The sequence below is a fragment of the Leopardus geoffroyi genome, chromosome D3 (genome assembly GCF_018350155.1).
Source record: "Leopardus geoffroyi isolate Oge1 chromosome D3, O.geoffroyi_Oge1_pat1.0, whole genome shotgun sequence".
Classification (NCBI taxonomy): Eukaryota; Metazoa; Chordata; class Mammalia; order Carnivora; family Felidae; genus Leopardus; species Leopardus geoffroyi.
Genome location: NC_059339.1, coordinates 1,771,189 through 1,795,664, shown reverse-complemented (window position 1 = coordinate 1,795,664; position 24,476 = coordinate 1,771,189). Strand labels below are relative to the sequence as shown.

Sequence of the window (24,476 nt, the reverse complement as noted above, 5' to 3'; positions counted from 1 at the left end):
CGGCTTTTCCAGGAGGGAAAATGCAAGTCTTTGCGTCCTTTATCCCCCCAGGAGGTCCTGGTTGAGGCCAGGGACACGGAGGTGGGGGTGGGGGGAACTGGAAACACAGGGAAGGGACAGGGGGTCGAGGGGAGAAAAAAGAGGGAGTGAATGAAAGGGGCGGGGGATGGGGAAGGGGGTGTGTGGGAGTAAGGGGCGAGAGGTGTGGGAGGGAAGAGCTGGGGTGGGACAAGATAGAAAAGGGGCTGGGGGACACAGAGAAGGCGCCGTGGGTCTAGGGGACGAAGCGCAGGGGCGTAGGCGTGGCGCGCACCCCAATGTGCGGACCGCTGTGCCGCGTGGGCAGGGCGAGCCCCCCCGGCTGGGGAGCCCTGGGGGCTTTGTGTGGACCGCTCCCCGCGAGTTTCCCGCCCAAGGGGCCTGCCCTCCGCACCCGGTTCCGTAGCGCGGCCGCAGCAGGGCGCGCCGCGACGCCGTCGGCGCATGCGCGCGCGCGGGAACCCGCCCTCCGGGCCGGCGCATGTGGCCCCCGCGGGCGGGCGGGCGTGCGCGCGCCCGCCCTGCGTCCCGCGCCCGCCCGCGCCCGCCGCCCCGCGTGTCTTTCCCTCCGCGCCAGGCCGACGGGTGTGGCCGCCCGAGCCCGCGGCGTGCGTGCGCGCGCGCGCCGGGCCACGTGGGAGCGGCGCGGCGCCGTTGCCCCGCCCTCCCTCGGCGCGCGCCGGCGTCGGCTGCGTCTCCGGGCATTTGAATTGCGCTTCCGCCATCTTTCCAGCCCTCAGTCAGACGGGCCGGAGACGCTTCTGGAAGGTAGTGAGCTGGGGCCGGGCCGGGGGCCGCAGGGCCGCAGGGTCGAAAGCAGGGGCCTCGCGGGGGCCTGGGAGGGCGGCGGCCTGGGCCGGGGCGCCGGCGGCCGCGTGGGGCCAGGGCCAGGGCGGCGGCGGCGAAGGGGCTCTCCCCTTCCCCCCGCGGTGGAGGCCGCAGGCCGGCGCTGGGACGCGACCGCGGTGGGGCCTGGGCGGCGGGTCGGGGGACGGGCGGCGGGCCCGGGAGCGGCGGGCGGCCCAGGCGGCGGCAGAGGGCCGGGCGGCGGGCCGAGCGCGCGATCGGGCGGGCACTGTGCGGTCCCGGCCTCCGCCCGCCTGGCCTCCCGGCCTCCCGCCCTGCGCGGCCTCCCCCGCGGGCTCGGCGCCAGGCCCCGCGGACGGCCGGCCGGGCGGGAGGAGCGCAGCCCGCCGCCGCCGCCGCCTGGAGCGCGCGCGGCCCCCGCCCCGGCCGGGGTGTGCGCGCGTGGGGCCCGGCCGCCGGCGCCCCTTTGTGGGCCCGGGCACGTGGGGCGGGCCGGGCCATGTGGCTCCTCGGCCGCGCCGCCGCGCCGCCCGCCCCATTTCTTTCTCTTTGCTCCGCAGCACCAGCGCGATGGCTGCCCAGGGAGAGCCCCAAGTCCAGTTCAAAGTAGGTCGTCCTCGGGGGTGGGTGCTGCCCGCGGGGACACGCGGGGTCCGCGGGCGGGGCGGCCCCGAACGCCTGCTGGCCGCCTCCATGCCGCTGCGGCCGTTCGTCCTGGGCCCCGGCGGCGGGTGGGGGTGCGGGCTCCCCGGAACGCGCGGGGACGCTGCGGTGCCCAAGTTTGATTTGTCCGAGTCATCATCGCTCGGCCGGCGCGGCCGCCGTGGGGGGGGGGGGAGGCCTTTGTTTTCGGAGCGCCCCCGGGACCCGCAAAGTTAGCGTGTCCGCAGAGGGCTTGCCGGCCCCGGGGTTCCGGGGTCCCGAGCCGAGACGTCGTCGGGGTTATTTCAAGAATCTGCCTGCCCGCAGCTCGTGTTGGTTGGCGATGGGGGTACCGGGAAGACTACGTTCGTGAAACGTCATCTGACCGGTGAATTTGAGAAGAAGTATGTAGGTACGTGGGGGCGACGCGGGTGCGGGATGCGCGTGGGGCGTCGTTCGTGGGCTAACGTGACGTGTTGTGTTGCAGCCACCTTGGGTGTGGAGGTCCATCCCCTCGTGTTCCACACAAACAGAGGGCCCATCAAGTTCAACGTGTGGGACACAGCCGGGCAGGAGAAGTTCGGGGGGCTCAGAGACGGCTATTACATCCAAGGTAGGGCCTCGCTGCGCGGGGGCTGTTGTCCGGGCGACTTCGGGGCGTTGGGGGTGGGGAGGGTGTGTTCAGGCCGACCACCCCGGGCTTTTGACTCAGGGAGGGGAGGACCTTGAAAGTTCTGCCCGAGTCCTGTGCTGCGTCATGACGGGCACCGTTTAGGACAGGCTGTTTTCTACGGAGTTTATAAAACAACAGCTTCGGACGAGCTGTTGCCGTAGTTTCAGGAATAGCTGGTTGTTCTTTCAATTGTACTAAGTTTTGCGAGGTTTTTCTTTTTTCCGTAAAATGTTTGGCTGCAGTTACATTGTTGTATCAAACAAAGATGGATACAGAAACTGCCTCCTGAAATCTCACTCCTGTGATGAAAAATTTGTCCTTTCATACCTTTAGCCTATTTTGAATATGTACAAATATGTGGATTTTTTTTGCCGCCCCCCCCCCCCCCCCCCCCAATCTTGAGCTAAAAAGCTACTAGACTACATACTTGTGGCTGTTGTCTTACTGTGAATTTCCTTCTAGGTCAACATGGAGATTTGAGGGTTTTGGTGGGTACCCCCCCCAATTTTTTAAATGTTTATTTTTGAGAGACAGAGTGCAAGCAGGGGAGGGGCAGAGAGAGAGGGAGACAGAATCCAAAGCAGCTCTGGGCTGTGAGCTGTCAGCACAGGGGCTCGAACCCACAAACCGTGAGATCATGACCTGAGCAAAGTCAGACTGAACCGACTGATTCACCCAGGTGCCCTGAGACTTGAGTGTTTTTAACCAAAGGAATAACCTGTTTTGCTATGTTTAGTCATTTTAGGACCTTTAAAAGTGGGTTCTTAGACCTTTCGAATAAAGGAGATGAGTTGTCTGGAATGCTGACTTACTGTTAATCTACTTCAGATTTGGGGACGAGGTGGAATTAATGAAGTATTACAGGGACAGATTGGATATGGCAAGCTGGTCATTCACACTTGAGTAGGAAGTGGGATTTTAAATCTTGTGTGTTACAGTGATGTAAGAGTTTTAGACTTGGAAGAGGCCTTGAGAACGAATGGAGCAATGTAGATGACCTGGTTTGGGCCTGAAGTGAAGCCCGTGGTCCTTAGCGGTGTCATCTGTGTGGGACGTTCTACGCGGGTAACAGTCACTGTCAATCTTTCTTTCAGCCCAGTGTGCCATTATAATGTTTGATGTCACATCACGGGTTACTTACAAGAATGTGCCTAACTGGCATCGAGATCTGGTACGAGTGTGTGAAAACATCCCCATTGTGCTGTGTGGCAACAAAGTGGACATTAAGGATAGAAAAGTTAAGGCAAAATCTATTGTCTTTCACCGAAAGAAGAACCTTCAGGTATGTTTCTTGAAACTTCTCCTTTACTGCTTTATGGCTTAGTCTAAGATAAAACTCAAAGTAATAGGGTGCGTTAAAGTGATGCGTAAACACGTGTTGTATGGATCAAAGGAATTTTATTTAGTTTGGAGCATACCCTAGGATGATCCCTGAGGAGTAGATATTTTGTAACTAGTTTTTGCTTTTTTTTTAACTTATTTTTTTATTTATTTTTGAGAGAGAGCACTAGTAGGGGAGGGGCAGAGAGAGAGGGGGAGACACAATCCGAAGCAGGCTCCAGGCTCCGAGCTGTCAGCACAGAGCCCGATGCGGGGCTCGAACCCACGAACCGCGAGATCATGACCTGAGCCGAAGTCTGATGCTTAACCGACTAAGCCACCCAGGCGCCCCTAACTTTGCTTCCTTCTTAAACAGTACTATGACATTTCTGCCAAAAGTAACTACAACTTTGAAAAGCCCTTCCTGTGGCTTGCGAGAAAACTAATCGGAGACCCTAACTTGGAGTTTGTCGCCATGCCCGCTCTCGCCCCGCCAGAGGTGGTCATGGACCCGGCGTTGGCAGCGCAGTACGAGCACGATCTAGAGGTGAGATGCCTGTGCGCCCGGCGCGGCTCTTGTCGTGCCTCGGTGGGCGCCTGGCGGCTCGAGCCTCACTGCGTGTGTCTGTCCCTAGGTTGCTCAGACGACTGCTCTCCCGGACGAGGACGACGACCTGTGAGAGCGGCTGGAGCCGGCGTCAGAAGTCTAGTTTTATAGGCAGCTGTCTGTGATGGCAGTGGTGCGGTGTGTTTGCCACTTTATTACATAGCTGAGCAGAACGTGTGCTTCGTCTTGGGGATGCTGAATGAAGGAGACGGATGGGCTTTGGAGTGAATGTGGCAGTTGAAAAAGTACCTTCATTTTTTGGACCTGCATATTTAGCTGTTTCGGAGCGCAGTTGTTTCCTTCCTGAGTTTCAAATATAAGACTGCTACGGTCACAGTATCCAGTGGTGAAATTCATTGTCACTGTCCTTCCCATTCCTTTTCGTTTAGAATCAGAATAAAGTTGTATTTCAAATATCTAAGCAAGTGAGCTCATCCCTTGATTGGTAAGCATTTTAAAAACCACTAACGGGGAAAATTGTGCCATGTTACTGTGTAAATTGCTATGTTGTTAGTGTCACTTAGTTTGAAGTTTTCCAGGTTACATTCTTTTGTTTTTTTCGTACGTTTGAATCATTTCACACAAATGATAGGACAGATGTCCCTAGTATTCTGTTTGGTAAGTTGTCATGGGGTGTGAATACTGTTAGTGCGGTTAAGCTACAGTAATGTTCATCCCCCCTGCCTCGTGACTAAGTAGCATCACTTAGGGAAGAGCTTGAGACGTACGTGATCTCTCAGTAAAAGTGGTCCGTGTTTTATTAAAGGACGTTTCGAATAGGTATTTTAAGAATTACAGTTGCTATTACTTTGTGGCAAAAGTAACCATGTTCTAATGTAGAGCTGCTCGAAGTCCACTGAAACCATACAAATGATGGCAGGAACTTGAGAGGTCTTGTTTGTTAAAAATGAATATAAGCTGTGCATTTATTTGCTTTTTGTCTCGATGTTCCATGTTTGATGTAAAGTTGGTCTCCAGGAAGGTGGTCTGTGTTTACCCGCTGCTTTCAAGTATTCCCAAGCTTTAACGATGCCCAAGATGAAGGATTCCCGTTGGACACCCCACAGCCTTCCCGGTTTTTCCGAAAGGATTTCTGTGGCCGGTTCAGGGGCACAAATACAGCAGGAAAGTAGATCTTAGAATGGCTTCTCAGTGACCGTGAAAGCATTGCAGAATTCCATTGGCTTAAGCCATTTATTTTTGTATGATTTCCACATTTAGAAATGAGTGTTATCTTGTTTGAGTTTGGCCCCATCCTCGCCTATACTGTAGCAATTAAGTCTTGAATAAGCTCTCTTGCTTACGTGAGGACTGCTGTAGTTCAGTTTACCAAAGTTGTCTAGGTGTCCGCTTACCCTTAGACAGTTACTTTCTTACCTAAAAAGATAGAGATCACTTAAATACATGGAAAAATGAGATCCAAAGGGTAGAATTGAAGAAAATTCAATATTGAGTAAATGTTATCAATAGATTGAATTGCTGTATGTGCTACACTGCTTAGTTCAAAACCAGATTTTAAGTCTGAAATGTGATCAGATTCTTCCATCATCGGGATGAAACTTCATTCAGATCCTTAACACAAGGCACATGTGTTTGTGACCCACGTGGAATGCCAGCGTGATGTGAATATTCAGAATCTGAACTGTAACCGTTAAATTTGGAAGCTGCTTCACTTACCTGTTTAATATGGGGTGGGAGAGAATTTACAAGTCTTAAAGAAAAATTTGCTGCAAAATACATTGCTTCTTTTTGTCTGGATTTGCTGAATTATCTATAGTATTCTCTGTGGGAAGGACTGCGCAGTTCGCACGATCGCCGTCGTGTGAGGGGTACGTTTCTCCCTCCATTGAAATCTGCGGCCTAACGGGGGAGCTTTGCATTGAAAGCCTCCTGTGCCCTTATTGAGTTAATGCAGACCTGGGATGGTCTATCGGGAAAATCCGTGAGGCAGAGTTTGGGTTCACACGGTGTGGAGCGTTGGTGCCTTTGGGTAGCGTTTGTCCTTTCTGGTGACCTGTCACGAGCAGAATAAGTAACGGAGCACGGGTAGGGTGTAGGAAAGGCAAGATGTGTGAAAAGCAGTTTGAGGATGTGCTGTGTCCTATCAGCACCTCCGGGAAAGGCAGAGGGTTGCAAAAATCTATTAAACCTCTAAAGGAAATCTCTCGGCTGAGAAGTGTGTACCTGAAGCAAGTCACCTGAGGATTTCTGGAGTTTTCTGTGAGAGCGTCACTATCTTGGGAAGTTCAGGGTTGAGCACCTGCTTCGGATCGGTTGGACTTGCTAGCCGTGCACATGGGACACACTTAACCTGCTGTGAGGACCCCCCCCCCCCCCCCCGCCAAGTTGGGCTGCAGGTTCCTGCCGGACTAACTACGAAATCAGGCAGGCACCGGCCCGAGAGGTTCACTGCCACCCTTCCCGCACCCTTGACCCTTGAATAGAAGCCTGAAGCCCTGTTGGGGACTGGAAGGTGGGCCTGCCCGCCGCACCCCGCGCTCTGAGTCCCGCTCAGGAACGGGTGCCCCGTCTGCAGCTGCACGGCCCCCGGGACGCCCCTCTCCGCCGAAGCCGCCCGTGGGTGCCGCGCTGTAGCTGCCCTGGTCTCCCACAGCCGCCTGCAGATGGCCAGGTGTCCCCTCCGCCCTGGGTGAAGGGGTAAGTGGTGTCCCTGGTCTCGCTGCTCTCGCTGCCGGGAGGGCAAGGGTCACCTTCTCCCTCCTCTGTCCCCTTCGACTGGCTTTCTGAGGGACCCCTGAGGAGGAGCACTTGGGGGTTGGGGATGGGGTGGGACCACAGGGGGTGGGGATCTCCCTCCTGGAGTTGGCAGTTTGCAGCCTCTCCCACCCACTTATTCTAGAGGAGGCAGAGTGTGATGGGAACCTTGCCAGGCGGGTCTAGGGAGTTAGAACCACAGCTGAGCCATGGAAAGGGGACGGAAGCTCAGATTGCATTGGTTTTCAGTCCCTGCCTTTAATGAGCAAAGGAGAAACCACTCCGGGTGAGGGATCCTTCTGCGATGTGGACAGAGGCTTTCCTGCGCCCTGAGCTACGCGCTCTGCCTGTGCTTGAGCGGGCATGGGGGCTGCAGGACGCTGATCTGGAAACCACGGCTCAGAAAGTGGGGACTGAGCCCACTTGGGAAGGAACTGGAGGAGAGAAGGCTTTGGGCCACGGGGTGGGGCCCCGAGGTGAGCCGGGCTGGGGGCCTTGTGGTGGGGGGGGCGTTAGCCCCCTACCTGGGACGCAATGTTCGGAGCACTACGGGAAGGCCCCTGAAGGGTTGCAGCAGCATTTCGGAGACTGTTGTGGCAGGTGTGGGGCAGGTGCCCCGCCAAGGTCCCCTCCGTGCCACAGCGTTCCCAGAAAGGGGCCGTGACCAAACCCTTACCTGTCCAACACCCGTGTAGCAGACATGTGAACGGACACACAGTGTGGGCCCCAGGTGCCAGCTTTTCGTCAAGTACACCTTTCCCTCCCATCTGAGGTGTAATTGGCAACTAGACTTGTACACGTCTACGGCGTGTCTGGCGTGCGGTGTGGTATTTGATGTAGGTGAGACGGTCGCCCCCACCCAGCTGTTCGGCGTGTGTGCCACCGCCGTTGTTTGTGTGTGGCGACGGCATTTGTGACCTGTGCCGCGGTCTCCATGCCGTGCGTGGGGTCCCCAGAGCCTCCTTGTGCGGAAGGGCTCTGTGCCCACCACCACCTCCTCCCTGGCCCCGACCCCGACCCCAGGCCGCGTCCATCCGCCCTCAGCCGGGCTGCTTTAGGTGGCCCTCCCGACTCTGCCTGGCGTATTTCGCCCAGCAGGTGTCCCCAGGGTTCACGCACGTGGACGGCATGGTTTCCATTCTTAAGGCTGAATGGTGCCCCGTTGTCCGCATACGCCCCATTCCTCCGACGGGGTGCCGTGGCTGACGCGGCATCTCGTCCACTGTAACGAAGGTTGCCTCTGGGGCGGAGGGGGAAGGAACCAAGCTCCCCCCAGGCCGACACTCGAGTGTAGTGCGCGTACAGCTAGTGATACGCTCGGTGAGAAGAACTCACGCGGCACATATCCAGAAGTTCGGGGATTCGGACAGTTGAAATGTGCAGCCGCCACCCTTCCCTACCACGCAGAGGTGACTGTCGCGGATACTTGGTCGCGTGGCTTTTCAGATGTTTGTTTTCCTGAAGGGCAGGTTGTGCTAAAATACCGTTTCGTGACCATTTTTTACTTTTTTTATGGGCGTTTCTGTGCCAGGTGGTTTTACACCGCTTCGGACGTTTGCTAGGGACCTGTGGGGTGTGGGCCTGGGCCACCTTGGCGGATCGTGTCTCCGTGTCCTCCTCTCGCGTCTTTCAGAGTGGGTTGAGCGCTAAAAGCGGAGTTTACTGCCACTGCTTAGAACTGCCGTGCACTACTCAGACAGCCATGTCTAATTGTAACCTTCGAAGACGTGCTCTGCCCTACCAAATCCCGGCAGTTGGAAAACCAAAATTGGTCTTTATTTGTCTTTAAAAAAAATTTTTTTTTAAATGTCTATTTTTGAGAGAGAGGGAGAGACAGAGCGTGAGCAGGGGAGGGGCAGAGAGACAGGGAGACGCAGAATCCGAAGCAGGCTCCAGGCTCCGAGCCGTCAGCACAGAGCCCGACGCGGGGCTCGAACTCACGAACCGCGAGATCCTGACCTGAGCCAAAATCAAGAGTCGGATGCTCAACCGACTGAGCCACCCGAGTGCCCCCAAAATTATTTTTTAGAAAGTTCTATGGGGGTGTCCGGTCAGTCAGTTGAGCATCCGACTCGATTTTGTCTCAGGTCGTGATCTCGCGGTTCCTGAGTTTGAGCCCCGTGCCGGGCTCTTCCACAGTCAGTGAGGAGCCTGCCTGGGGTTCTCTGTCTCTCCCTCGGTCTCTGCCCCTCCCCAGCTTGTGCACATGCACGTCCCTGGCCTCTGACACGGTGCAAGACGCGCAGACGCCAGTGTGTGCTGAATCAATCCTTTTATCAAATGCCTCCCTTGCTGCCACTGACCGTGAGCTCTTATTTTGTGTTTTGAGAGGTCTACTAAGCGAGGGGCACACTCTCGCCCCATCTTCAAGTATTCGCCTCGTGCTGTGCTCCCGTTTGGAGCCTTGGAGATGCGTACTGGTGACGTTGGGGTTGGATTTGAAGGGAGAAGATCTGGGTGGAAAGTAGGGCTACCCACAGAGCTGGCAGGGAAACACAGAAATCGAGAGCTTAAGTTGCAAAATCACCCCCACGTAACGGCCCAGATCCCTCGAAACACCGCACTGAGTCGGAGGCGTGACGGGTCCTTTGGTCAGCATGGTTACCACGTGCGTGTGCTTACCCTGCGCTCTGTTAGCAGCTGCTGGTCGGTCACCGTGTGAGGAGCCGAGGCCACTCGGTGCTATCCCAGCAGCACAGACCGAGGGCAGGGCAGCAGTGGGCCTGGGGGGCTTTTTAACCCAAGTGCCGTGATCCGCGTCCCCGGGAGGAGCCTTTGTCATAACAGACAGTGAGCGGTGATTACCTGAAACTGGTCCCCAGCCATTGCTCTCCCTCCACTTGGGGCTCATGTTCCCCTAGACCCTCTTCCACGGGGGCCTCGATGCCAGAGGCTACGTCCTGTCCCCACGCTTGCCGGGGTCAGGAATGCTGTCCCTTCTGGTAACTCCTGCCTCAAGACCTGGGGTGGCTGGCTGGGAAGCAGTCTCCGGACCACCTCCGCATTGGCAGGCAGAGGGGGAAGTCCGGGAGTCAGTGTGGGGAGCCCAGAGGTGGAGTCTCAGCCAAACCCCCCATGTGACAATCAGAAGGGGGAGCACAGAGGCGGAGTCTCAGCACCCCCCCCCCCATGTGACAGTCAGAAGGCAGAGTCCAGAGGCAGAGGCTCAATGCCCCCTCCCCCATATGGCAGTCAGAAGGGAGAGTCCAGAGGCAGAGGCTCTGCCCCCTCCCCCATGTGGCAGTCAGAAGGCGGAGTCCAGAGGCAGAGGGGCTCAACGCCCCCTCCCCCATGTGGCAGTCAGAAGGGGGAGTCCAGGTGGTCTCAGCCAAGCCCCCCGTGTGACAGTCAGAAGGGGGAGCCCAGATGCAGTCTCAGCACCCCCCACGGATGTGCATGTGGCAGTCAGAAGCGGGAGCCTTAGACCTCAGGACACACAGCTGCCTGTACAGATCGGGGCCTCCACCCACAGGGCAGCAGGGAGGAGGCAGTGAGCACCGAGCTGTCACATTGTAATAAAATGGTTATGTATTCTTCAAATAATTGTTAATAACCAGCTGAACTGTTTACACTATTTTTGCAGAAATGAACATTTTTGTGTGTATGGCTTGAACAGTGTTTCCTTTCCAAGAAGTTGGAACGGAATTATTTGGTCAGAGTTTATTAAAGTCTCTGAGTTTTAAAAGGCCTCATCCCACTGCTCTTTTGGGACCTGATTTATTTTTTTAATACCTTGGATTATGTTAATAATTTCTTCTGGCTCATCTTGAAACATTAAGGCTACCGTTGTAATCATTTCAAGAGGACACATCTCTCCGGCCTGTGTTCACTTCTGTCCCCTCACCCTCCCTCCCAGATGTCCCCTCCATGCATCCTAACACCTTGGTGCTGTTTTGGGGAACTCCGACTCCCTGAACTTCCAGAAAGGGGGGGAGGGGTGGATTCGGGCAGCCTCGCTTTTCTGTAGCATTCCTCATCTTTTTGTTTTAGAAGATTTGTTTTTATTTTATTTATTTATTTATTTATTTATATTTTATTTTTTAAAATTTACATCCAAATTAGTTAGCATATAGTGCGACAATGATTTCAGGAGTAGATTCCTTAATGCTCCGTATCCATTTAGCCCATCCCCCCTCCCACCACCCCTCCCGTAACCCTCAGTTTGTTCTCCATATTTAATAAGAGTCTCTTCTGTTTTGTCCCCCTCCCTGTCTTCATATTATTTTTGCTTTCCTTCCCTTATGTTCATCTGTTTTGTCTCTTAAAGTTCTCATATGAGTGAAATCGTATGGTTTTTGTCTTTCTCTGACTAATTTCACTTAGCATAATACCCTCCAGTTCCATCCACGTAGTTGCAAATGGCAAGATTTCATTCTTTTTGATTGCCGAGTAATACTCCATTGTATATATATACACCACATCTTCTTTATCCATTCATCCCTCAATGGACATTTGGGCTCTTTCCATACTTTGGCTATTGTCGATTGTGCTGCTATAAACATTGGGGGGCACGTGTCCCTTCAAAACAGCACCCCTGTATCCTGTGGATAAATGCTTAGTAGTGTAATTGCTGGGTCGTAGGGTAGTTCTACTTTTAATTTTTTGAGGAACCCCCATACTGTTTCCCAGAGTGGCTGCACCAGCTGGCATCCCACCAACGATGCAGAAGAGATCCTCTTTCTCCGCATCCTCGCCAACATCTGTTGTTGCCTGAGTTGTTGATGTTAGCTATTCTGACAGGTGTCAGGTGGTGTCTCATTGTGATTTTGGTTTGTATTTCCCTGATGATGAGTGATGTTGAGCATTTTTTCATGTGTCGGCCATCTGGATGTCTTCCTTGGAGAAGTGTCTGTTCACGTCTTTTGCGCATTTCTTCACTGGATTATTTGTTTTTTTTTTTTTTTTTTTTTTAAATTTTTTTTTTTTTCAACGTTTATTTATTTTTGGGACAGAGAGAGACAGAGCATGAACAGGGGAGGGGCAGAGAGAGAGGGAGACACAGAATCGGAAACAGGCTCCAGGCTCCGAGCCACCAGCCCAGAGCCTGACGCGGGGCTCGAACTCACGGACCGTGAGATCGTGACCTGGCTGAAGTCGGACGCTTAACCGACTGCGCCACCCAGGCGCCCCGGATTATTTGTTTTTTGGGTGTTGAGTTTGATAAGTTCTTTATAGGTTTTGGATACTAGCCCCCCCCCTTTTTTTTAATCTTTTTTAATGTTTATTCTTGAGAGAGAGACAGAGCGTGAGTGGGGGAGGGGCAGAGAGAGAGGGAGACACAGAATCCGAAGCAGGCTCCAGGCTCCGAGCTGTCAGCACAGAGCCGGTTGCGGGGCTTGAACCCACGGACCGCAAGATCATGACCTGAGCCAAAGTTGGACACCCAACTGACTGAGCCACTCAGGTGCCCCTGGATGCTAACCCTTTATCTGATATGTCGTTTGCAAATATCTTCTCCCATTCTGTTGATTGCCTTTTAGTTTTGCTGATTATTTCCTTTGCTGTGCAGATGCTTTTTATTTTGATAAGGTCCCAGTAGTTCATTTTTGCTTTTGTTTCCCTTGCTTCCGGAGACGTGTTGAGTAAAAAGTTGCTGCGGCCAAGATCAAAGAGGTTTTTTTGCCTGCTTTCTCCTTGAAGATCTTGATGGCTTCCTGTCTTACATTGAGGTCTTTCATCCATTTTGAGTTTATTTTTGTGTCTGGTGTAAGAAAGTGGTCTAGGTTCTTTCTTCCAGATGTCGCTGTCCAGTTTTCCCAGCACCACTTGCTGAAGAGACTGTCTTTATTCCATTGGATATTCTTTCCTGCTTTGTCAGATTCGTTGGCCATACATTTGTGGGTTAGCATTCCTCATCTTTAAGAAACATTTCCAGGGGCGTAGTACAAGGAACCAGTACAAGGTCAGGGTTCCGCAGGGATTGCATTCTGCTGAGGCTCTGTCTCAGGCCATCAGTAGTCCTACCCCGTTAGAGCTCCGCCCCCGTGACTTCCCTGCATCCCGGCCCCCAGTTCCCAAACCAGCCACCCTGGGGGTTAGGGCTTCGGAATGGGATTTGGAGGCATACAGACATCCGTCCCTATGGCTTGTCAGTTTTGAGAGTTCATGAGGTGCAGATGGTCCTTTAGCCCTGCTGGCAACTGCTTCCTGATGTGCGGAGGGCAACCCGCCCTCAGTGCTGCCCTCGACTGGCCAGCCCTCCACTCCCCAGGGCAGAGCTCAGCCGCCCTGCGTCATTCAGTCCCCCGTCCTGTTGCCTCTCCCCACCTTCCCCCTGCAGAGATGCCAGTACCTTGGGGGGGGGGGCGGGGGGCTCCTGGTATCAGGATTTATCCCTGCGGTTGCTTTGCTTTGGTTTGATGAGATGGATTGGTTTCGCTGCCCCAGCCAGTGAAGATAATGCCCCCACCGCCAACCCCACCCTCCAAAGTCCTGCCTGTGAAATATTACTGCCCAAAACATTGAACCTGAATTGGATGCAGCTCATCACCACCAAGTTATAGAAATATGGTAAATTACGCTGCTCAGCTGAGTCCAGAATATGGGAAACTCAACAGAAGAATCAACTTCCCCCTCAAGGGGGGAAGTTGTGGCTTAAAAAGAGCCCTGAAATGAACATGAATGGAAGCAATCTGCGTGCCTTGTCTGATCTCGATTTTGCTGAAGTCTAAACACAACTGCTGGATGGTTCAAGAAACTCCGTGTGGCTCCCATGAGTGATAACACTGTGTCGGTGTGATACATGTTCTGCAAGCTGGCTTTTGTCCGTGTAGGACATTTCTGTGGTGAGAGACAGACAGTCCGGTCGGTCCTTGATCCCTAGCCTCAGCGCTCACACCAGTGTCGGCGCCATCGTCCCGCGAGGGACTGCAGGGTGGCAGTTTCCTAACCCGTCACCCCTCCTGTGACTCTTTTAAGAAGAATGACTGTTTTTCATCACCCGTTTGGTTGCCCTAAGCAGCGGTCTATAGGGACGGGCAGAATAAATACTTGATTCTTGTCCTTTATCAGTCTTCTGGATAGCGATTTGATGTCCTAGCAACCTCCAGAGCTGACCCCCAAGATTGTTTTGTGTGTGGGATCATTATGCACTCGTATGGTTCCGTGTGTTTTGTGTCCTTCAAGACTGCAGTGATTAGTTTCCAATTTGGTGGTCAGTTGTGCTCTCTCTGGCCAGTGGGGAACTCCTCAGGAGAATTCCATATCACTTGGATAGGACCCTTTTCTCTTTGAACAACGTTTTTGCTTGCAGGCATGACAACGTCCTGGGGTCAGCCTGACCCTTCTTGCTTTAGACCCAGCAGCAAGGATTTCCCCAGGAAGCCCTGGAGGAATGCTGTTTGGAGACCAGGATCTGGGTGTCTGGGCACCTGTCCTTACTAGTTGGTCCTTGTGTCTGGCCTTGTGGTTGGTAAAGGCAGGAAATACATATTTTCTGAAAGGAAAAAATGAAATCAGTTCATAATGTTATATTCAATTAAAATTAAGATTATGCTTTTTACTTCTTTGACTTTATGTTTACATATTTTTAAACTGTAAAAAGATTACTGCTGTAATCTTGGTTTTTAATAATGTCAATATAATTACATAATTGCTTTATCCTACAGCACATCATAGATCTAGGATAACGATACCAATACTCCCACTGAAGAGAATAACATGATGTAGTTTAAGATTTCTCTCTTTCTCTGTGTTTTCTTTCTGACTAACCACATGCAGTCAAAATGAGGGGTTTTAAAATCACTTGAGGGGCGCCTGGGTGGCTCAGTCGGTTGAGGGTCTAACTTTGGCTCAGATCACGATCTCACGGTCCCTGAGCTCGAGCCCCTTGTCAGACTCTGTGCTGACAGCTTGGAGCCTGGAGCCTGTTTCAGATTCTGTGTCTCCCTCCCTCTCTGTTCCTTTCCCGCTCACACTCTCTTTCTCAAAAATAAATAAACATTAAAAAAAAAAAAAAAAGAAAACACTTGAAATAATTCTATCAACTTGATACAGAGTTAGGTTCATTTATTTTGGCTTTTCTAAAGTTTTTTTTTCTTTCTAAGTTACTTTTCGTTTAAAGGGGAAGAAATATTTATGGTTCTAACGCCAAAACCAGAGAAGGAATTAGAGAGGTCAAGATTTTATTTCCAGTGTTTCCCCTTCCTCATGGGAAACTGGCTTATTAGTTTTTGCTTGTCCTTCCACTGTGTCTTTTGGGAAACAAAAATGCACATTTTTATTTTATTTAATTTAAAAAAATTTTTTTAATGTTTATTTATTTTTGAGAGAGAGAGAGACACAGAGTGCAAGCGAGGGAGGGACAGAGAGACAGAGACACAGAATCCAAAGCGCGCTCCAGGCTCCGAGCTGTCAGCACAGAGCCCGACGTGGGGCTCGAACTCATGACCCCGAGATCAAGAGTCACACGCTCTTCCCACTGAGCCAGCCTGGTGCCCCCGGTATATTGTGTTATGTAACACTCAGGGATCTATTCAACAGAGCCTCTGGATAGACAGTCTTCTGAAAGAACCCTTCTGAAAGGGTAAAGGTCCAAGGGTCGGTTTTGCTAGATATTGCCAAATTCTTTTCCAAAGGGTCACAGACGTTTTTGTTTCCACCAGCAGTGTGTCCTGTTTGGGCCACAGTAATTTTTGTCTGACAGTTACACATCTTAAAACACATCACATAAAATTTAGATTTCCATTTTCTCCTGAGAAATGGGAAGATCTGGGGACACGCCAGTCCTTACAGGGATGGGACGGGTTCTCCAGGTTGTCACGACTTTGGCTTCTGAGAAACTTGAGCCTGTTTGCTGATATGTGGCCCACGCCTTGGTGTGTAAGCATTTGGATCTGTGAATTCTTTTTTTTTTTTTTTAAGTTTATTTATTTATTTTGAGAGAGCGAGAAAGAGAGAGGGAGAGAGACAGCATGAGCAGAGGAGGTGAAGAGAGAGGGAGAAAGAGAATCCCAAGCAGGTTCAAGCTGTCAGCACAGAGCCCAACTCAGGCTCAGCTCACGAAACTGTGAGATCGTGACCTGAGCCGAAACCAAGAGTTGGAGGCCTAACCAGCTGAGCCGCCCAGAAGCCCCTGGATGTGTGAATTCTTGTTACCAGTTGTACCTTCATGGTTTACATTTTCGTTACCCATGAATGAGCCAGAAAATGTAAATCCACTTGGGAATGTGTGTGTGTACGTGCGCACATGCAGAGAAGGCTTAGCACGGTTGACACGGTTTTTATGTATTGTAGCAATCAACCGTTTGTTACATCTGTGCATCTTTCTCTGGGGTTTTCACTGTATTTCTGTACCCTTGAATAGGGTTTGAAATAGTGGAACTATCACTTTTGTTTTAGGACTTTTACCTTAATTTTAGTAAGAAGCCAGCACAGAGGAAAGGGTATTGTGTGGATTAAAGCAGGTGTGTGTGGGGCCTGGGCCTGACCTTGAAAATCAAATTAAGAGCAGGGATTTTATGTCAAACACCTGAGAATCGCCCCAGGCATCTGGAGGGCAGGCTTCGAGTGGTGTTTTTGGTAGAAATAGTATCACTGAGAGGCTGAGAAAGATATAGATTTTGCTGGTGAGCCATTCTTTTAAAATGAAATCACCAAATATTTAGCAGTATTCAGTCCTTAACAATACTCTAGATTAGTAAAGCTCTTTAATATGCCTCCTTGGTATCCGAGCATAATTGGTATTAAAAGTAGTCGCTTGAAATAAACCCATTTAAAACAAGCATCAGAATTTCAGAGTGAAGAATGAAAAATGATGGGGACTTTGTTTTGAAAAATGAAACTAAAAATTATGACAAGTTTAGTATTTATTGCCATTGAGCTTGTCGTTGTTATTATACGCCGATTCCTGGAACAGAACAGAAACGATTTGTGTGACTTTAAGAAGAACACGGTTCTTACAGAAGAAATATGGTATATTCTTGAGCGCAACTTGATTTTCACAGCATAATCATATATATATATATATATATGTATACACACACACACACATATATATGTATATATATATTTTATCTAAAAATGTCTGAGGCCTTTGTTAGTGTTTTAGCATTCAGATTATTCCCTCTGGAGCGCTGACCAGCCTTCTGATTTCTCTGCTTCAGTTTTAGCCAGGCTGCTTCTGCCACTCTTATTTCTTGGTGACTTTGCGTGAACTTTTATACGGTTTACCAAATCTTGCTTGCGTCCTTTGTAGTACTTAGAATCTCTTAACTGATTTTTGCTGCCCTTCTGTTCATCACGGACCCCGACGCCAGTGTGGCTCACCGACTGGGGCAGTGGCAGACGCAGGCTGGCAGCAGGAGTCTTACATGTGGTCTTCAGGGAATAATCCTGCGTTTGGGCGATTTTTGCCTCTAATCGCAAACTCAGGAGTGTTGGATGCTGGGCGCCTGGGTGGCTTAGTTGGTTGAGCGTCTAACTCTTGGTTTTGGCTCAGGTGGTGGTCCCGCGGTTTGTGAGTTCAAGCCCCACGTCGGGCTCTGTGCCACCTGTGGTCCCCAGAGCGGTCCCGAGAGCCAGCCGAGGCCTCGAAGGTTTGCATTGTGGGGCACCGAGGGCCTTCGTCCCGCCCCTGGGCCCCACCTTGGGACAGGTACTCTGGAAAGACCAGTATGTTGGATTACCAACTACGTTAACACAAATGCATAGCTTTAAAAAGTCTTAAATGTGAGGGGCGCCTGGGTGGCGGTCAGTTAAGCATCTGACTTCAGCTCAGGTCATGATCTCACCGTTTGGTGCGAGTCCTGCATCAGCCTCTGTGCTGACAGCTGGGAGTCTGGAGCCTGCTTCAGATCCTGTCTCCCTCCCTCCCTCCCTCTCTCTCTCTCTGCCCCTCCCCCACCCATGCTCACTTGCTCTCTCTCAAAAATAAATGAAAACATTTAAAACTTTCAAACTTTGTATTGAGGAAAATGTTAAGGGACTAGTAAAGTTAGTCTGGTGGTTACTGTAGTTAAGAGGATGTAGAAAGAACCCCGTCTAGCGCCATCTAGCGTCTCAAGTAACAAATATGCTTATAAACGCTCACAGTACACACTGTTTGAGATCATATAATTATCCAAATAATGCTTCATAAGCCCTGAAACTGTATCTCTGGAATTTCCTTATCTCTCTAAAACAGGAGGGTTCTATTTCTCTCTCCTTGAGTATGAAGAGGTTTTTAAGAGAGTAAAAAAGTATGGGATAAGTAAAAGATACAACGGAATTGAAACTTGTTATTTCCACCTAAAAACATACTAAACTGTTTTCAATAAGAAAAAAATTTTGCTTTTAAAAAGAGGGTACCCATGTTTCTGATTTCCTGATCTATTTTTTCCAATGAAGGGGTTGTTTTCTTTTTAAATGTAAAATCTGTTTGGTTTCTCCTCTTGAGAAATAAATGGTATTTTTGACTTAGAGTTTTCTTAAAAATGAAAATAACCATGTTCTCATTACACAGTAGTAGATATTAGTTTCTTTTTTTAATTTTTTTTTAACGTTTATTTATTTTTGAGACAGAGAGAGACAGAGCATGAACAGGGGAGGGGCAGAGAGAGAGGGAGACACAGAATCTGAAACAGGCTCCAGGCTCTGAGCTGTCAGCACAGAGCCCGACGCGGGGCTCGAACTCACAGACCGTGAGATCATGACCTGAGCCGAAGTCGGACACTTAACTGACCGAGCAACCCAGGCGCCCCAGTAGTAGATATTAGTTTAAAAAAAAAATCCATACAGGGACGCCTGGGTGGCTCAGTCGGTTAAGCATCCGACTTCGGCTCAGGTCATGATCTCGTGGTTCACGGGTTCAAGCCCCATGTAGGGTTCTGTGCTGACAGCTCAGAGCCTGGAGCCTGCTTTGTGGGTTCTGTCTGCTGCTTTCTCTGCGTCTCCCCTGCTCGTACTCTGTCTCTCTCTCAAAAATAAATTTAAAAAATTTTTAAAAATTAAAAAAAATCCATCCAATGTATATAAATATGAAGGCCAAGTACAATCAGTCACATGTTGTGAGAGAAGCGCCTTGCGTGGCCTCGCGGCTCCTGCCCTCTTCTGTGTCCTTTTTCTCGGGCACTTTTATTTTTATTTATTTATTTATTTATTTATTTATTTTAATGTTTATTTATTTTTGAGACTGAGAGAGACAGAGCACGAATGGGGGAGGGGCAGAGAGAGAGGGAGACACAGAATCGGAAGCAGGCTCCAGGCTCTGAGCCATCAGCCCAGAGCCCGACGCGGGGCTCAAACTCACGGACCGCGAGATCGTGACCTGAGCTGAAGTCGGACGCTTAACCGACTGAGCCACCCAGGCACCCCTCTCGGGCACTTTTAAATTTTATCGTTTTAAATATTTTTTTTTTCCAACGTTTATTTATTTTTGGGACAGAGAGAGACAGAGCATGAACGGGGGAGGGGCAGAGAGAGAGGGAGACACAGAATCGGAAACAGGCTCCAGGCTCTGAGCCATCAGCCCAGAGCCCGACGCGGGGCTCGAACTCACGGACCGCGAGATCGTGACCTGGCTGAAGTCGGACGCTTAACCGACTGCGCCACCCAGGCGCCCCTAAATTTTATCGTTTTAATTTCCTTCCCTCCTCTTCCCACCCAGGTAACCAATGGCAACAAACTGGCAGGTTGTTGTTCCATAGCTTTCTCCAGTATCCTATCGTGTGCGTGTATACAAGTTTGAGTTTGTAATACCTTTAGTTTTTTGAACAGAACATGCATAACACTCCCCTGGTCCCAAAGCCAAGAAACGTACAAGGCAGGCTGGTGACAAGTCACTTCCTCCGTGCGGCTCTGGCCTCTCCCCACGAGGTCATGGCTTTAATTAGTTTCTTACGAATCCTGCCGTAATTTGTGTCTGCATCACAAACACTCCTCTTTATTTTACTGCCATTTAAGAAACACACAAGGTAACTTGTTTAGACAAGACGCCTTTTGCTTTTGGCAGCATAGCTTGGGGACCTTTTCGTTTTGTATGTCGAGATTTCTCTTTATTTTTTATTTAAAAAAAAAATTTTTTTTAATGTTTATTTATTTCTGAGACAGAGAGAGACAGAGCATGAACGGGGGAGGGTCAGAGAGAAAGAGGGGGACACAGAATCTGAAACAGGCTCCAGGCTCTGAGCCATCAGCCCAGAGCCCGATGCGGGGCTCGAACTCACAGACTGCGAGATCATGACCTGAGCCGAAGCCGGACGCCCAACCGACTGAGCCACCCAGGCGCCCGGAGATTTCTCTTTAAAATAAGCGCATAGCATCGTGGCTGCAGGGTGCGTTGGAGGTTAGGTAACCAGTCCCCTATCGGGGATCTTTGGGTTGTTCACAGCCTTTTACTATGACAGACACGGCTTCAGATATAGCCTTGCACATCTGTCATTTTGTGGACGTGCGGGTATATCCGCGGGTGTTCCTAGCCTGGAGAGTTGGGTCACAGACCTGCTGCTGGCTGTAGAGCTGGTGCTCCCGCTGGCGGGGCGTGAGGGTTCCTGTTCTCCCATGGCGTCAATAACAACGTGTGCTATTAAACTTTTGTAATTCTGCCATCACGATAAGTGAAAAGAGGTGATTCAGTGTGGTTTTAATTCGCGTTTTTCTTACTACCGGTGAGAGCGAACCACTTCTCGCGGTTTCATGTGACGCTCAACCGACTGAGCCACCCAGGTGCCCCATTTTCTCATATTTTTGGATCAACGGAACCGCTAACCAATTTGAATAAACAGTGGCAGTTATAGGCATCAATGTCTTGTTCCTGATTTTATTTATTTATTATTAATTTATTTATTGTTCCTGATTTTAATGGAAAAAGTAATTAGTATTTACTTTTTTTTAAAAGTTTATTTATTTTGAGAGACAGAGAGAGATCGCAGGCGCAAGCAGGGGAGAGGCAGGGAGAGAATCCCAAGCAGTCTTCACATTGTCAGCACAGAGCCCGATGCAGGGTTCGAACTCACGAACCATGAGATCATGACCTGAGCCGAAATCAAGAGTCAGACGCTTAACCGACTGAGCCACCCAGGCACCCTGAGTGTTTACTGTTTTAAGTGATTTTTTCTTCTTGGTCTTTGCCAAGTAATCTTGAGCATAATTAAGATTTTTATTTATAGAGATTTAAAAAAAAAAATTTTTTTTTTCAACGTTTATTTATTTATTTTTGGGACAGAGAGAGACAGAGCATGAACGGGGGAGGGGCAGAGAGAGAGAGGGAGACACAGAATCGGAAACAGGCTCCAGGCTCTGAGCCATCAGCCCAGAGCCCGACACGGGGCTCGAACTCACGGAACGCGAGATCGTGACCTGGCTGAAGTCGGACGCTTAACCGACTGCGCCACCCAGGCGCCCCTATAGAGATTTTTATTAGAAATGGTTAGTAATTCCGACAATGCCGTTTCAGCCTGTACTCAATAATTTGGTTTTATTTACAAACTTTTTATTTACATTTACAAACCATGAGATCATGACCCGAGCCCAAATCGAGAGTCGAACGCCTGACTGAGTGAGCCACCCTGGCACCCCGATGTAGCTTTTTAATGCCGATGGATTTCCTAATGCCAACCATCGTTGAATTTCTGGAATAAACCCTGCTTGGCCATCGAGTTTATTTGATGTATTTCTGCATTCTCTGTGAATTTTTGTGTCTGTGTTCCTAAGGGAGGTTGATAGGTCTGTGTTACCGTCACTCAGCGGCGGGGCCAGGCTGGAACTGTGTGTGTCCCCTGCACTGACTGCTGGGTGCCCGGCCACTCGTCCCCTTTCTGTCCGCCGCCTCCCCCGTGAAACGAGGTTCCGGGTGATCCTCCCCTCACCCGCCTGCTCTGAGGATGGCAGGAGGTGAGGCCAGAGAGGCACGCAGCCCAGCTGACCTGTGGTACACTTTTAAATGTCAGAAGAGGTTGTGTTGTCTTAAAATGAACCACAGTTCTCTCTAGGTTTTCTGCAGTCCAGAAATTCGAGAAGGGCTCTGTCTGCTGGCTTCAGCCTCGTACTGGAGGCGTAGAGGGTTTGTATCAGGGTCTTGAGGTGGGAAGGAATCATCCAAACTGCCGGTGTTTTTATTTGTTTCTTTTTTTTAAATTAAAAACACTTTTAAATGTTTATTTATTTTTAAGAGAGAGACAGTGTGAGAGAGGGAAGGGCAGAGAGAGAGGGAGACACAGAATCCGAAGCAGGATCCAGGCTCTGAGCTGTCAGCCCAGAACCCGACGTGGGACTTGAACTCATGGCCCCGAGATCAAGACCTGAGCTGAGATTAAGAGTCGGGTGCTTAACCGACTGAGCCACCCAGGCGCCCCACTGAAAGGTCTTTGAGTGTCTGGCTCCTTCTTAATGTCGGGTCTCTGCACAGATGCACCTTACTGGCCACCCCCTCTGTGGTCTTGCCACAGGCTCCACGAGCGGTCTTCTCTCTCCCTAATGGTGTCGGGACCGTGGGTCGGTGAAAACACCAACGTGCAGGTGGCTAGCCTGTACCCACCAGTGTTCTGGGTTCTTCACTGTGGCCGCAAACTGTTTTGCAGCGGGCCAGTCAGCTCATTGCAAAACGTGGGAAAAAGTATTTTGTCAAATTGTGTGAAATTACTGATATTTTACACTTTGACCCACAAAGTGGCAATTTCATATGATTGCTCCAAATCGTTATGATTTGGCATCTTCCTGGCTTTTTATTTAATTATTTCCCACGAATATTCTTCCCCAGAACGCATGTCTGCCTTCTTCCCATCCAGCTTACTCGGCTTCTTCCCCAGGTTCCTAATTTTTTCTTTCCTTCCCCCAGCCACTGTTTCCGTTTTTAGTCCTGCCCGTCTCAGCTACTGGGTGGAAAGCCGTCAGAAACCATCTGTATCAACTTGAGACGAGTTGGTGGCTCTTTGCTCCTACTTGAGTACTGGCACTCTAAAGAGATTCCGGGTGACGCACGCACATCTTCAGTTGACACAGCGTAAGACGCTTTGGCAAAGTGAAATGAAACGATCCGTGGTGGATGGTTGTATTTGTCAGGGCGGTTTTTTTCTTATTTCACATGACAGAAAGCCTACATCACGATGGGGTAAATAAAGTGTATTTATTTATGTGTAGCGAGAAGCCAAGACTTCTAGCCAAGAGGGAGTGATGGATGCCGGATTCCTGCCTTCCACCCTCCACACGCACAGCTGAAACAAGTGGAGAAAAAAAAAAAAAGGCTGGGCAAAATAGATAAAACAATGGTTTTTAGGACGTTGAATTTCAGGCAGTAACAAACAGGATCTCTGACATGGCCAAGAAATGAGGTGAGCCCCTCAAAGCCTCCAGCTTACTGCCTGGAGAGAGTGCGCATGTTGCGGCCTGGGAGCGTGACCCACGCGGCGCCCAGCAGTCCCCCTGGATTCGAGGGATGGACTTGGGGGTCAGAGGAGCAGAGGCAACTAGAATGTGCAGGCAGGGTGCCGGGAGGGAGTTGCAGAGAGAGAACCTCACCGGTCAGCAGGGCGTCCTTCCTTGTGTGTCCTCATCTGAGTACCCGGGTGGGGCATGGCAGGAACTACCCAAGGGATTAGAGAGAACACATCTCAATGCACACACGGGGCTGGTTATAGTTCCTCTTCTCTCCAACCGGAATCAAAACTTAATAATTTACGGGCATTTTATGTAAATGCTTTTGCCTCAGAAAGGGTGCAGAATGGGGCTGAGACCTAAAAGTTGCTCAAATCTTACCTAAAAACTTAAAATCAAGACCTGAGGGGATTAAGTTGTTTCCAAAGAGCTGAATACATCCTAGAACAAAGTTCAAGAATATGTGAAAATGTCCAGCAATCAACAGTGTATAATTGACAATGCTCGGCAACGCATGAGAAATTACGAGGCATGCAGAGAAGCTGAAAAATATCACCCGTAATGAAAGGAAGTATCAGCCAAAACCGACCCGGAAAATGGCACAGATCATAGGATTATTGGGAAAAGACATTCATACACTTATTGTAGCTATATCCATACGTTCAGGAAGCTAGAGGAAAGATTGAATGGGGGTATGGAACCCTGATCTCTAGAGATGAAAACAATTTTATTAAAAAAGTACGTTGGATGGGATTAAGGGCGAAGGAGACACAACAGAAGATTAGCGAACTGGAAGATGCACAAGTAGAAAATATCCTAAGTGGAACAGTGAAAAAAAAACCCGAATAAAATCAGCAGAGCATCAGTGACGTGTGGGATAACTCCAGTGTCCTGATATGGGTACACTTGGAGTCTCTGAAGAAGAAAGCGGAAAGACAAAATAATTGAGGAAGGACAGGCTGAAAAGCTCCCACATTTGAAGAAAGCTACACACCCACAAACCCAAAAATCTCAGTGAACTCCAAACACAAGAGACATGAAGAAAACCGCGGGAAGGGAGACTATCATCACATTTCTTAAAAACCAGAAAGTCTTAAAAGCAGCAGGTGATGTTTTCCGTGCTGAGAAGTGCACGTAAGAAGGGCAGCAGGTTTTGCATCCGAAACGGTGCGAATGAAAAGACAATAGAGCGACATCTTTCAACAGCTGGACAGAAAACAAAGCCCCCAACTGACTCTTTGGAATTCGATCTAGTTAGAAAAAATAGCTTTCAAAAACAGAGGTGAAATAAAGACATTTTTGGACGTGCAAATGCTAGACGAATTCGTTACCTGGAGACTACTGTGAAAAATGCCGACCAGTGACACCAGATGAAATCTGGACCTA

The 24,476-nt window shown here is 50.2% G+C and overlaps 1 protein-coding gene across 2 annotated transcripts; it reads left to right on the top strand.

Annotated features, from left to right (window-relative positions):
- The first annotated feature begins 647 nt into the window (after positions 1 to 647).
- RAN (RAN, member RAS oncogene family) lies at positions 648 to 4,509 on the top strand. 2 transcript variants are annotated; one of them, XM_045457116.1, is made up of 7 exons: positions 648 to 807; positions 1,407 to 1,452; positions 1,816 to 1,900; positions 1,976 to 2,101; positions 3,256 to 3,443; positions 3,858 to 4,028; positions 4,117 to 4,509. In XM_045457116.1, exons 2-7 carry the CDS (start codon positions 1,417 to 1,419, stop codon positions 4,159 to 4,161), a joined length of 651 nt encoding a protein of 216 aa, XP_045313072.1. In that variant the 5' UTR covers positions 648 to 807; positions 1,407 to 1,416; the 3' UTR covers positions 4,162 to 4,509. The 2 variants fall into 2 exon arrangements, with proteins under 2 accessions (XP_045313072.1, XP_045313071.1); XM_045457115.1 differs by having other exon boundaries at positions 718 to 807; positions 1,816 to 2,101.
- The last annotated feature ends 19,967 nt before the right edge of the window (positions 4,510 to 24,476 follow it).

Coding starts and splice junctions, on each gene's coding strand:
- RAN (XM_045457115.1), top strand. CDS start 1,417: ATGGCTGCCCAGGGAGAGCCCCAAGTCCAGTTCAAA. Junction 2,102..3,255: donor AGACGGCTATTACATCCAAG/GTAGGGCCTCGC, acceptor TCTTTCTTTCAG/CCCAGTGTGCCATTATAATG. Junction 3,444..3,857: donor ACCGAAAGAAGAACCTTCAG/GTATGTTTCTTG, acceptor CTTCTTAAACAG/TACTATGACATTTCTGCCAA.